A 14,579-nucleotide genomic window follows, 5' to 3' on the forward strand; every position below is an offset into this window, starting at 1 on the left:
TGACTAAACAAAACTGGAACGCTGGCAACATATTGTGCAGTTTATACAGTGTGCATAAGCGTGTATGATTACAAATAATAAAAAATAAGATATAAGGGTCACCAGTTACAAAGCGGTTCTGTTGTGCGCCCCATGTACAGAAGCTGTAGTGCTTGTAGCAGCGGCCATGGGTTTGAATCCGACCCGGGCCCTTTGCCACAGGTCATCCCCCGTTCTCTCCTCTCTCTTCAGCTGTCCTATCTAGTAAAGGCAAACACTTGCCCCAAATAAGTTACGTTTAAAAAAAGGTATCAGCCAATGTTGGGTGCCTAGAACTTCTATTTTTGTTGCCGTGGTAACGTTATTACATCTCTTACGAGTTTAGTTTGTGGTATTGTGACAACCTAAGTAGAGTGTGTATGCATGCTTTGTACATTTTTTATGTGTGTATAAAGAAATGACAAAACACCCAGAGTCATGGTACAAACTTTTTATTCTAACAGACACTTCAAGATGAATTAAACATTTTAAAACATACAATAAAAACAGTGATTGAAATATAATTTAAGCAAAAAGAGTGCATTTTAAAAGAAGTAAAGCAAATCATTTGTGCCTTTGCTTCTGATGCTTCCTTATTTCTTCAAAGTCGTCTTTCCGATTTGGCATGTAGCATTTGTTTTCTTTTAGTGTACATGGAGCTGAGCGTAAACACCGCATCAGTGACAGCCGTGGGGAGAAACGGGAAGAGCTTGAAGAAACACATATCCATCGTCGACACCAGCAGGTATCTGCTTTTAGGTTTAGCGGACGTGACGGCGTGCAGCATGGCGTTGATGACGAGGTCGGCGTTCTTGAATCCGCTCTTACATGTGGACAGGAAGTACTCGTTGGCGAGTTTAATGTAATGCTGGTTGAAACTCTGCTTCCGCTCGTCGTCTAGTTTCTCCCAAATATCGTAAGCCGTTTTCATCCTCACGATGTTGGTGGCTTGGCCGAAGTTACCGGGCTGGATGATGCTGACCTAAAGGTGGACGGGAAAAAAAAGGAGATACGGGCTGAATGAGTCTGTTCATTTTGACAACTTTAAAAGCTTCTTACGCTACAATTGAAGCTTTTAATCAACAAAGATGACAAAGAAAAGGTCATTACTAATTTAAAGTCCTCATATGTTGCTTTTCTACACCAACTCAAACTTCCACATGTCTGTGTGAATCATAGAAGAATCTTTCAAAATCTCCCCCAGTGCTAAACTTTCCCTTGCCTCGCCATGATAAAGACCCAAGATTTGTACAAAAACACAAACTGATGTGCTAAACTTAAACTCTGCCATCGTTGCAAAGTCATGACGTGTGTTTCTCCCCGTTTCCTGTCTTTATGCTAAGCTAAAGTGAGCTAATGGAGGGAAGGCAGCAGCTTCAAATGGAGCAAACATATAGATAGCTCCTTTAAGTCTCTGCAAGACAGATAAAAAGATAAAGATCAAAATATTAATTTACTATCATCAAATGTCTGTGAGCAAACAATGACATACTGTCAGCGGTGGCGTGAGCTTTAGGTCACAGTGTTCCTTTATAATGTCTCATGTTGTTTTCAAACCAGATAAGCACCATTAACTGGAGCTATAAAACACTGGCTTCCTGTTTGACTTCAGGCATCACATGAAATCTACCGCAGACTTTTCTTATCTTATGCCTCAGAGTGTTAGAGGATTTATGTGCATGTAATCGTACCTTCACGTCAAAACTGGCCATTTCCACCCTGAGGCAGTCCGCAAACGCCTCCAGCCCTCTCTTTGACACACTGTACGCTCCCATGTTCAGGCAGTTGAAGAAGGAGAAGATGCTGGACATGAACACCATCCGACCTGTGACAGTCAAGACACGTTAGAGATCATTTTTAACTCAAAGCATCGCCACAGTTCAGAATATTAGAGGTTGAAGAGAAACTTAACAAGCTGGCTGAGCTAACCTTTGGTGGCACGGACCAGTGGTAGAAACGCGATGGAGGTCCTGATGCAGCCGAAAAGGTTGATGTCAACCATGTTGTGGAAATCTTTAATGGTGCTCCATTCGATCTCAGCCCAGTCGGAGATGCCTGCATTGTTCACGACCGCCCACAGGCCTGAAAGTGAATGAAAATCACAGGTTGATATGTTTTTTTTTTATGCACAAGTTAAAATGTAGGCCAGGCAGCACGTTGCAATCAGATAATTTAGTTTTTCACTAATTTAATCAACTTGACTTGGGATATGGATTATGGATAAGAGAAATGAACATTCAATTCACGGGCGACAGCTCTGGTGGACCGTCCTGCAGTCAACGTGCCAAACCCACACGCCCTCAACTTGGGGCATCTGTGGCACTGTGCTGTGTGATACAACTGCACATTTTAGAGTGGCCTTTTATTACCTTAAACTTTAATAATCATACTCTCTAATGAGCATATTGTTCTGCCACACCTGTCAGATGGAGAGATTTGGAGGAGGGTCCTTTGGACCATTGCACTAGAAGACCTACTGGTATCATCAGGAGTCCTAAAAGCCGTTTTAAGGGTTTTATTTAACAAATAGACTTCTCATTTTCTTTACCTTTATATTTATGCAAAGAAAATGCATAAAAGACAAAACTGCATCTCAGATTATGTCGATCTATATTTTTTATTTTAAGGTCATTGAAGATATCTGATTTAAGAGGATCAGAATATTTCCTCTTACTTTCTATACAGCAATCTCAAAAAGCTTTAATGGAAGCAAATATTGTTCGCGTGCAAGTTCATCGCATCAAGAGAAGAAAAATATGGCAAGTCACATTCATGAGGAACTGTAAGTTTTTAAAATAAATGCTTTGATAAGAGCCAAAAATATTGTTTTTAATTGTAAAACCTTAAACCTGATCTACGGAGGCCCTTTGCCTCCAAGAACATTAAACTCTTTAGATACTGTATTCTTAGAGGACATCATGACTTAGTGTAAGATTAAAGATTTTACGTTAAAAGTGTACAAATGGAAAGATAGTTGACAAAATCTTAAAATCATAAAATCTCCTTCAACTAGGGTGTTGGTTATAAATCTTACTTGGATTAAAAATCAGGCTTATAACTGCAAAATTTGATCAAAATGATGAGATTCAGTCGCACAAAGCTGCACATTTCCTAACTATGATTATTACCAAGGAATCAAAATGAAGTAATACTTTATCAACACTATCGTTTCTTGGCAAACATGAGCTTCCATACACATTAAATTGAACACCATAGAAGAGTCTTTTTCTTTATGAACATCTCTTACCTTTCTCTGGTAAGTTTTCCTGAACAACCCTCTTCGCCTGCTTCACGTCTTCATCACTGGTCACGTCCAGCTTGAGGATTCTCAGATTTTTGGAGCTCAGACTCTGCAGGCTGCGGGCCCCGGCTCCTTCTGGACACAAACAACCGGCAAAGACCACAAACCCTCTCTGGTCCAAGCATCGAGCCAGCTGGTGCCCGAAGCCGCTGTCGCAGCCCGTTATCAGCACCGCGTAGCCGTAACCGTCCTGCATGATGCCCGGCTGGCGGCAGACCAGCTTTGCCAGGAGGAAGAGCAAAATGGCAGAGATGGAGAAGATGCCAATGACTTGGCCGATAAAGAAAATGTGATTCATGCTGGTGAAGTCTCTACTGACCGCCTTATCTGGAGACTGTCTGCTACTGCTGCCAGCTGCTCATTTTATGCAGAGCAGAGTTCATTATGAGGGCTGCTTGCTTTGCCTTCTGATGTATTTGAGCTGATTTCAAACAATTTGTTCAGGTTCACATGTGACTGTAAGGAGACACTTTATACTTGTGTTTATAATCATTCATGGTTTGTCACTCTCTTCACTTAATTAATAAAAAAATATCACGACTCATCTTCCAGAGAGGATAGAAAAGTTTTCAGAGGAAGTATCTTTGGGCAGCGAGTTCCTGGAATAAGTGAGGTGCTTCACGTCACCAACCTCTCCCTCTCTGAACCCATGTAACAGTGGAGGAGAATTACATATGAGGTCAGAGTCTGGAGGGTTGGTTATGTGATTGTTTTAATGTTTGTTGATGGTCTGAGGAACTGCAGGGGCAAAAAGGAAACAGAGTCAAATCTGATAAGAGTTATAACACTATTACATATTGCAAAGTTTTGGCTGCACAACATTTCCATGTAAGGTAGTTCCAGTTCACTTAAGGAAGGGCTCTTAGCTTATCTAACTTTGTGTACCAGATTCTCATATTTTAATTTAACCAAATATTGCACAGCTAATTCAGCATTCTGAATGAAAGAAGCTGAGATGTGATAAATAAATATGAGTCTGATTTAAACATTTTGAACTTATTTCTGCATCACAAAGACACCGTGAGCTAGTGTTGGAGTCAAGACCACCCTAACCGAGACCAAGACATTCCTGAGACCAGAGTGCTCCGAGACCAAGACAAGACCGAGACAAGGCCAAGACCATAAACATCTCTGAGAACTCATCATCTTGTGTGCACGTGGCGTGTCACTCATTTAGACTGTATCACCAGGAAGGTTGCTGCCGCCACCGGGGATAAAAGCAAAACTACAAATTCATTGACGTTTTTTTGATCTTTTAGAAAGGGGTGTTTTCCTTTTTATCACAGGTATGATGTGTCAGCGGTGGTCTTGATTGGTCTTAATTTAAAATCTGAAGTCCGCCCAGTCTAAGACAAGACAGAGTAAAAATGCTCTCGATTCCGAGACGAGACCGAAACCTTAAAAAAAAGACCGATCTCGAGTACTACAACACAACTTTGAGCACTTTCACATTTCCATACACAACTACCTTACATTATTCATGTACACCCCCTCATGCACTGTGATTTCCCACTATGACTATTCATCTAGTTCACCTTGTTTTTATGACCTGACCTTTACGTGTGATTTGATTGTGATGTGATGTGAGAACTTCTGAGCTTGTAATGCAATTCAAGTTTGTGTGAAGAACAGACAATAAAGTCTTATCTTAAAAACAGCCACGTGTTGTTTGTGAACACACAAACTCCAACACAGAAAGACTCCTGTCCTGCCAGGGATTTGAAGCAGGAACACTTTCTGCTGCAAGGTGATCATGCTAACAACTGCACCACCTGTAAAACATCTCCCTATTGGTCCTAGTATCCCCATTTAAGAAACACTACATTAAATATCCCCTTCACCAGACGGTGTGGAGAAACAGCTTATCCCAAAATCTGTTTTGCATTTAAGTTTATGTAACCCAAGAAGAAGAATGATCCCTTTTGTATTCAAACATAGCTTTGGATTAGCCACCCTGTCTCGTACATTTCCTAAAACTACTATACTTCAAAAATTCCAAATCTTCTGTTTTTAAGAAAATTATGTTTCTGGCTTGGAGCATAATCATGTGCTTATTTTGGAATCAAACCCATTCACTTAATTTGTATGAAAAGTTGAGGTTATCAGTTTTACACGTAAGCTGTGCTGCAATAACAGACCAACAGTCACTGGCCTGAGCTCACTCGGATTTTCTTTCCTGATAAACTGTAACAGATTAAACCGTTCTTCTTGTGTAACACAAACACAGTTCTTCATGAAGCCCTGACAAGGATCAGTGCATACATTTCATTTGATTTTTACTGCAGATGTATGAGAAACAATGATAAGAATTGATATCTTCATGCCAACACTAATGGGAAATATAAATATTTGTTGACAAGCATCGATATCATAATTGAGGCAGATTAGTCCGTCTCGTCACCATCCTGAGGAGGTCAAAATAAGTTAAACTCCTCCAACAAAATATCGTCCAATAAGTCACGCAATGTATGTACTCTTTGTAGGATATATTTGTTGCTTTTTGTGAGACACAGTTGTTTCTGAGGGATATTGTATTTGAAATGTGATGTATGAAGTCAGAAACAACACGTGCTAGTTTGTCGAGGGGGGTTTGCATTGGGGAAAGTCTACGCTCTGTTTGCTAGTGGATTGTGTTTTGTTGGTTCGCTTCATACAGACAATTTACTGTACAGAATATGTACAAAGACAGGTCATAAGCAAATCACAAGATTCACCATCTTCACCAATAGATCCATCTTAGTTCTGCTTTCTCTGTCTCTCTATATTTAATGATACATGTCACACAGCTGACACCTTTGTAAGAAACATATTCACACGCTCGTCCTGCAGAGAACAATAGTCATATTGTGTTGAGCTGCACAGACAGACTTCTATTTCTTGTCATACTGCCACAAGCAAGGTCATAAAACCAGTTTGACACTGAGTGTAGATCAGAAGATTCGGACAGGTTTATTCTAAAGTAATGACATGTTGTATTAAAACTGGAGATTGTTGCAATGGAGAAGGTCAAACTCTGGACGTTTTTCAGACTACAAAAAGTCAAATATCCTACACTGCAATATTTACAGAACAAAAAAATGATCCGATTAATTGATGAATAAAATGTGAGAACAGGGAAATAATCGACGTTTTCATCGTCTGTGAAATGTTTGCAACCAGCAGTGGGCTTGACTGTGTGATTCTGGTAACAGTAAAATCTCTTTCAGTCCAGTATAAGTCACTGCTGAAGGAGCAGGGACGTGGGGTCTAAATGCATCTAGAGAAGGGAAGAGCAGTGGCTCCCCCGTCTGGTGCAGATAAGTAACTGCAGACAGATTTGGCAGTTTTCTGAAATGACTTGGGATATGGATTATGGATAAGAGAAATGAACATTCAATTCACGGGCGACAGCTCTGGTGGACCGTCCTGCAGTCAACGTGCCAAACCCACACGCCCTCAACTTGGGGCATCTGTGGCACTGTGCTGTGTGATACAACTGCACATTTTAGAGTGGCCTTTTATTACCTTAAACTTTAATAATCATACTCTCTAATGAGCATATTGTTTTGCCACACCTGTCAGATGGAGAGATTTGGAGGAGGGTCCTTTGGACCATTGCACTAGAAGACCTACTGGTATCATCAGGAGTCCTAAAAGCTGTTTTAAGGGTTTTATTTAACAAATAGACTTCTCATTTTCTTTACCTTTATATTTATGCAAACTTAAGGCTTGCAGTTCAAGGCTTACTGTTTTTTTTATAATGATGCAAATTGAGTCAGATTTTTTTCAAAGTTTAGTAACATTTAAGACTATTGACATTTTCAATCTACACGTCTGTCAGTAAAGTTTCAAGAAATAAGGTCAAACAGAGCCAGAAACAAGTACTGTGACGGGTGCTTTAGCTATGTTCATAAGATTTACGGGCAGTAAGCGAATCACAGAATCTATAAAAATGGATCCTTTGTTTTCTTTCACAATACAGTATAAATGAAAAGCTTCAATAAGAAACATCCTCACTGCATAAACACTCATTCTCTCCTATAATGAACGGCATAAAAAAACAGATGCTGTGTGTTGACAATGATTCATTGTCTGTTTTGATCTTATTTATTCATACATGAGTACATGGGAACATGTGGTGTTGATGATGTTTGTCTCGATTTCCGTCGTAGAACATAAATATCAATGTTGGAGTGTTTGACATTGATTATATCAGTGCTTTTTCAGGGTGAGGCAGTGCTGTTCATGTACTTTTTTTGAATAGGAAATAAAACCGTTCTTTTATTGTTATGCATAATGTGGCATAAGCAGCTAATACATTATCTAAAAACAGTTATTTGACTAAAAAGGTGGAGAAATCTTTAAGTATCTCTCTGCTGCAAATCGATCTGAACTCTCCGACACAGTAACTTGGGTGTTGGTTTAACAGTTTATGTCTTGATTGTACCCGGACTGATCTCGGCCTTCCCAAAACACCAAATTGTCCGATAGTTTCCCAACGCTGAGTTTCCCCCTTGGTCCAATCAGGTTTCGACTTTCCCGTAGGTACCGTCAGGCGGTCGGTAGTGTTTAGGGAAGGCTTTGAGCTGCAGCGAGTTAAACGCGTACTTTCGGCATCCGACGTTCTTCACAGTGTTTTCTCGTCTGCAGCCCTCGCTGAGGAGACACAATAAGGGACGGGGGATGTTCACAGACAGAATGAGAGCAAAATATGGAAATGATGGCTGGTTTGAGCTCCCTAAAACTGATTTCTTTGCATTTGTCCTTCATTCCTGAACAGACAAAACATACTTTGTCTGCCGGGGATTGTATTGTCCAGTCAGTCAATGAGTGATTACATTTGATCAAATAGACATTTTCATGTTTATATTTTGTTAGGAAAGTGAGCAGCAGTCAGAATAAGAGCGATTGCGGTTGTTGCAATTTGAGCAGATTGCCACTAGAGGTCAGTACAGACTTATTAATACTGCTTCAAGCTGAATTAGGTGACAATAAGATAAGAGGACATACACAAAGATTATTCACGCACACAGAGACAGACATGGAAGAAGAGCTGAAAGAAAGAACAGTTAAAGCAAGTTAAGAGATCAGCGCTTATGTCATGCAAAGATTGAGAAACAAAACCGTTTACATTTCCATCACAGTTGATTTTATATTCTGCAGGTGGAGGCAGAAAACCTTTATTACAACAGGAGTGTGGGGTTCAGGGACACTCTGACTGTAGGTTTTCCAAGGTTTGAGATACATTAGGAGCAACATGGGAGGCAGCAAGGCGAAAGCTTTCGGACATTTAACGTCTGCTGAGTCTCAAGAGGAAAAAGCACGGCCGGCGATTGTCGAAAGAAACACAAATAAATACAGTTCAACAAATCAACATCTGTGTGAGGACGATAACATGAACATCACAGAGCAGTAAGCCACAGTGAATTAAATCTAATCTCAAACAATCATTCTTTAACCCTCTCTATACATGTACTGGTACAAAGTAACCTGTTGAAATAAATCCAGTGCTTAAGAGAAGAAACTCTCCAGAACCTGCTACCAAAGTTTACAAATTGACGCAACAACTTCCCTTTAACACTTTACACAAAGTAATTATGATCCTACTGATAAAATCATTCTTAATTAACATGTTAAAAGTGACAATTAACTACTAACAACAATAGTCAACATGTTAGCATGAGAGATAAACCAATGCACAGTGAACTCTCTTTGTAAATAAAAACATTTAAAAACAGACGAAGTGAGCCGAGTTATAAAGTGACAACAGCGTGACAGTCATGACACAGGCATATTATTAATAATAATAAATATTTATATCTACAGTATATATATATATATTTATACACTCTGCTTTGGATTGACAGAATAACATAAATATGCAGGAAACATTTTCATCTAGGCATACAAGCATTAAATACATGTATGTACAGTTTTATAAATATGTGATACAAGAGATCTGAAAACTGACAAAGAAAAAAAACATTTTCTATATTTAAAGTCAATCAAAGTTGAATTCTTCGTAAATATTTTGAGAGATCACTTCATTGTGATTGCACTTGTTGGTATGGGAGGTTCATGAAAGTCTAAAGTGTATTTTAAATATTATTTTACTGGATTAATGTTTTAGATAAATGAATACAGTTTCATTACATCCCTGCTGTAATTATATATAATAGATCATTTAATGTTTAAGTAGAATTTATACTTTAAAATAAAAATGAGGGGACACAGACGGCCAAGCGGTTAGGTCGCACACTATGTACGGAGGCTATAGTCCTCTAAGCCGACAGCCCGGGTTTAAGTCCGGCCAGTGGCTCCTGTCCCGTATGTCACTCCCCTCTCTCTCTCTCTCTCGCCCTGGTTCACTACTCTATCCACTGTCCTATCAAATAAAGGCAAAAAGCCCAAAAATAAATCTTAAAAAGAAATACATAAAAAAAAAAAAACTCTGAGAAGAGGTAGTTCTAAACCAAACAATTTATCACGAGGGGTGATTTAAATGATAAAATCTGCCTAGCAACACATCTTCAGCTGAAGTGATAACACGTCGCTAATTTAACCTGTCCATAAATGTTGGCTGCACAAACAACAATTGGATTGATGAGCGTTTTGTGTCCCACTTTTCAAGACGGTGGTAAATGCTAAACTCCTGGCCAGAGCTTCACATGTACGACACACGTTTCAGACAGTTTCAATCTCTGTGAGATAAAGTCAAGCTATCGTATTTAATACATAAAATAAACATTCTATAGAATAAATATAATCTCTATTGTTTCTACTGACTACAAAAAGCATTGCAGACTTATTTGAGGTTACAGAAAATTGTTCAATATTCCCCTTCTTTGTTTTCTTGGTATCAGATTTTAAAAAATGGAGACGGTCTGGTCTGTGTGTCCAGATGTTGTACTGTAACGTGTGTGTTTGAGTGTTCAGGGGTCATGAGAGCATGACACACACTCCCAAAGAAAAGCTATTTTTTGTCTGATCCATTTCTTACTGGGTCGATCGAAATGAGACGATCCTGAAATTCAGAGATCACCGGCGCTGTCGTTAAGTTTCACAGGCAAAAATATTGATTTGACAACACAGTTTAATACTTTCCAGATCATTAAAGGCCGAGTCTAGCCTTTAATGTCTGACATGTTATATGGTATTGAGCGCTTTTTTTCTGAGCTGTACAAGTTTCCTTTTTTTGGTTTTGCCAACAATTTCAATTTCCAACAAAATGAATAACTTCCTGTATTTCGTAAAACCCAAAACTTGGAAGTATTCTTTAGTCAAAACCAAACCTGTCCACTTCCAGTACTTTGTTTAAGGGAGTTTTGTTTTTAATCTCGGGGGTTTTAACTCTCAGAAAATATTTGTAAGGGCACAGACAGTATCAAGGAAATATGGAAATATGATCGTGAGCTTGGCTGCATTGCAAATTGCCACATAATAAACAAGTGACGTGTATAAAAAACCACAAAATAACACTAGCTTTCTAGGAAGCTCTATGCAATGTGCATGAGACACATTTAGAATAAATACATCCGTCCACAGAAAAAGTTCTTAATTTTGCAAAAATGCTTGCTGGTTATAATTTCTCCAGTGGGAACATTTTCTCCTTTTCTTAGTTATATAAGTTATGTAACTAAATCTCTTTGGGTTCTTTCACTGTTAGTAGAGAAATAAGACGTTTTACAGATAAACTGAACAAACAGTCAGATAATTAACTGATATAACACACAATAGTTGCTCAAAAAAAGTGGCATAATGACAGCTTAATAAGGGGGAAAGCAACATGAACATCCACAATCTAAAGCGTATTCTCCCCCATTTCCAGGACACTTAACCTATCACAGAACAGAAGTGGATTCAGACGAAGATGCTATATCTTCTCTGGATTAATCTCTCTGCAAACACGAATCCTACAAACCTGAAAGAACCTCTTAAAAATCCTGAGGCATTTAGCAACTGCATGGATAGCTACATTCCTCTTTCATCTCAACTACAACCATAGTTACGTCATCAGAAGTCTTTACTCGACACGACACAGCTCCTTAAAGCTAAAAAAGAGACTGTTATAGCTGCAGCGTTTACCTCATTGTTAAAACAAGGAAACGTCTGAATGAATGTAAACTGGCACACCTAAATGCTCCAAAAGCTGTCAAACCTAAAATCCACCACTGCACAATCAAACACATTTACCCTGAATAACCTACAATCATACAATCCGACATGTAGAAGCTGCATCCTTTAAAACACAAAGATTAAACTCTGTTAATTAACAGGAGTCAAATCTTTGCAGCATGGGTCTGAAAAGCTGAAGAGCGAATCCCTGACGAACTGTATCTGGTACGACTCAAAGGGACCGATTTAAGTGTCTAGAAACGGCCAACGCTGGACGCTACAGCCCTGCAGGCGTGAAACATGTTGACTCACGATTACAAGGAGTGAAAAGTTCATAAGCAGTGACAGAATCAAACACGTCAATGCTTTAAGGAATGAACAGAACCCATAAATAACACCTCAAAGTACCACTCAATGACAACTACTGGATCAGTGTTTAATTCAAGATGAATGAATATATATATATATATATATATATATATATATTTTTTTTTTTTTATCAAAGAGATAACTTTAATAACACATTACTTTTATGCAACATCATTTTTCATACATTATCGTATAAATAAGGTTAATAAATAAGGAAGGTGGGGGGGGGAATTCAATCCACCTGTTGTTTTTAACTGCTTGTTTCTGCTACACAGATAAACACACATACTGCCCTTCAATCATGTGTCTACTTTTTCCTTTAGAAAGTAAATCATGCTTGTTTTCACGGGACCTGATCTCTGGAATTTCTGATCTGCAGAAGGCATGTGAGGTATTTAAAACACTTGAGATTAGATGATTAGGGGGATGCAGAGGCTTCTTTTCGCTGGCAGAGAAAAGCATATTTGATTGCAGAGGACGTGATGGTCATGTTAGTCTAACTGAAGTGTTATCATGAGTTCAGTTCATTTAGTTTCAGACCCTTTAGTACTCAAGTTTTGTGAGATACGGGTTGAAACATTTTATGAACTGGTCCACCATTCTTAAACCTTCAGCTTGTTTCTTAAAGGAAAGGCTTAAGTCTGGACCCCTTTAGTAATTGTAAACAGAGTCATTGATAAGTTAAAAGTGACTCAGATCTGCTGCAAAGTGCACACACAGAAGAAGAAGCAAACCTTCTAGAAAAGCAGGAAGACCTAAAGATCTCAAACGAGCAAATACTGCCTGAAAAAATATATCAAAGCCAAAAGTAGCTCGCTTAATTTGGCACAAAATAAACATTTTTTGTTCAGATTTAGCTCAAAAGTGCAAAAGCTCATGGAAGACAACGATCAAGTGAGCTCAATGTAACAAGTTGTTTGTGCCAAGCTTAAATAATAAGTGAGCTCTCTTTATAAGAGCTACGATCAACTCTCCTGACAGCATGACTTAAACTTACTCTGTTTTTTATACATATTCACAACTCAGGTGCAGTTTCTGGCCTGGGTTTCACAAATATACAAACTGTGACTTTACCTTCACTATGACAACAAACGGTGAACGCAAAGGAGTCTCAAACTATCTCTTCTTTCCACACATACTACGCTGGCATTCTGTAAACCGTGTGTAAATAATCCAGACTTTTTCAGCCTCGTTAACAGATGTTTGATCGCAAATGTTCAATTAAGCCGTCAACTGAGCCTCACGTTCACACCTGAAGAGTAAAGACGTGAAATGTTGACACTTAGCCAGCTCAATTTGAAAAAAATCTTTTCGCGACAGAAGCAGAAAAAAAGGATGTGAATTTCTTCACGTGTCTGTATATTGGTTGTTTTCTGACAGGAATAACATATTTTGCAGTTTTTATTTTTATTCTGAATCGTGACACACGTGTTGTTAGCTTAAGCCACCTTTGTGTGGACACAGTCTAACTGTCAGTCCTACTGTTGACACATTATTTTGTCTCATGTTTCTACAACACTATCCGGTATTCTGACCGTGTGCAGTTTTTTTAAAGTTAGAAATGTAAAACGAGGGAACAGAAATTGTTCATTAACGAACAAATTGACAGAATAAGAGGGCCGGCTTGGCCCCTGATGAGCAGGGCATCAGATTTGTTCAGCCCTTAGTCCGTGTGGGACGGTGTGTAAATGCTGTGCAGAATCAGTGTGCATGACCTTTACACACACTCACAGGACAGTGGCACAGTTCAGTTACATCTTATGGAGTATCTCACGCTCCTACTCATAGAAGCTGAACATGGGTTGGTCAGTGTCTCTCAGCTGCAGCGGAGTTTAGCCAGAAAGTAAGCCACACTGAGGAAGATCCACACCACCAGGAGGTTCGGACTGAGGGCCAGCAGGGGCAGAGAGTACAGGAGGCTGGGGTCCAGTCTGAGGTCCCGCACAGGCAGCAGGCCGCTCAGGTTCTTCTGGATCACCCCCTCTCTTGTCCCAATGCTGCCGAGTCACGAGGGAGGTGAGGAAGAGGAGGAAGAGGAGGAGGAGGTGTGGAGCAGCAAAAATGATCGGTGGAGGGGGGGAAGGGTAAGGAACAAATGGAAGGAAAGAAGGGAGGCAAAGGGAGAAAGGAGAGGGACAAAGGGGTGTAAGGGGGCGAAAAGGGAAGGAGAAAAAGGAAGCAGGTGCCGCAAAGGAAGCCAAAATAAACAGATGGCGTGCATAAATGAACAGGTGATGCCGGCGAAAAGTCACAAAAACAAAAGAATCCACAGCCACGAATGACGGACAGAAGTTTCATGGGACGACGACAACAAAATATAAATCATAAGAAAGTTACAAAAAATGTAAATAAACCAACAATTAAACAAACCCCATATTACAAATAATAAGCAGATTGAACGAAACAAAAATCATGATAAAGTCAAACATGAGGAAGAGGAAGAAGAGAGAGAAAAAAGAGAAAATTAAGAAAGACGTCTTTTAGAAAAGGAAGGAAGATAAGAAAATACAGTAATGGCTCTCCATGGTTACATAATTTAAGATATGGGATGAAGGAGTGACCGGAGGGATACGAGGGCAAACAGGAAACACCCTTTAAAATGTTAGGAATGAAGCGTACATTTGAAGATATCTGCACTCTACATCAGGTATCTCATTTAGCTTTCTACAGCGAGCATGCATTCGGAGTACCTGGTGCAGACTTCCCTTCAAAATGTTCACATCTTAAAAAGGTGTCTTCATCATAACTTTGTTTTGAAAAGATGAAAAATGGTTAATGAAGGGGATAAACTGGAGGG

General features: G+C 39.3%; 2 protein-coding genes across 14 annotated transcripts in view; both read right to left on the minus strand.

Moving 5' to 3' along the window:
- Window positions 1-454: 454 nt before the first annotated feature.
- On the minus strand, window positions 455-4,897 carry zgc:113142 (uncharacterized protein LOC503524 homolog). The gene is made up of 4 exons (XM_020634227.3): window positions 3,266-4,897; window positions 1,948-2,100; window positions 1,710-1,843; window positions 455-1,000 (listed from the first exon to the last, which is right to left on the minus strand). Exons 1-4 carry the CDS (start codon window positions 3,615-3,617, stop codon window positions 620-622), a joined length of 1,020 nt encoding a protein of 339 aa, XP_020489883.1. The 5' UTR covers window positions 3,618-4,897; the 3' UTR covers window positions 455-619.
- A 2,468-nt stretch (window positions 4,898-7,365) lies between these two features.
- The window catches only part of LOC109984194 (inositol polyphosphate-4-phosphatase type I A), a 34,045-nt gene continuing 26,831 nt past the window's right edge, over window positions 7,366-14,579 (minus strand). For 8 of the 13 annotated variants that reach the window (XM_065951968.1, XM_065951967.1, XM_065951972.1 and 5 more), the window contains one exon: window positions 8,425-13,779. In XM_065951968.1, the coding sequence (XP_065808040.1) occupies window positions 13,599-13,779 (181 nt within the window). In that variant the 3' untranslated portion in view covers window positions 8,425-13,598. Of the gene's footprint in view, window positions 7,955-8,424; window positions 13,780-14,579 lie in introns of those variants that run through there. The other 5 variants (XM_029277411.2, XM_020634236.3, XM_065951973.1 and 2 more) reach the window with 1 other exon arrangement.

Source organism: Labrus bergylta, chromosome 24 (assembly GCF_963930695.1).
Source record: "Labrus bergylta chromosome 24, fLabBer1.1, whole genome shotgun sequence".
In the NCBI taxonomy this organism is placed as follows: Eukaryota; Metazoa; Chordata; class Actinopteri; order Labriformes; family Labridae; genus Labrus; species Labrus bergylta.

Bases quoted from the DNA above. Each gene is read 5' to 3' on its own strand.
- zgc:113142 (XM_020634227.3), bottom strand. From the start codon at position 3,617: ATGAATCACATTTTCTTTATCGGCCAAGTCATTGGCATCTTCTCCATC. The intron at 2,101-3,265 runs GTAAGAGATGTT...ATTCACTTTCAG, and splicing joins GGAAAACTTACCAGAGAAAG to GCCTGTGGGCGGTCGTGAAC. The intron at 1,001-1,709 runs GTACGATTACAT...GTCCACCTTTAG, and splicing joins TGGCCAGTTTTGACGTGAAG to GTCAGCATCATCCAGCCCGG.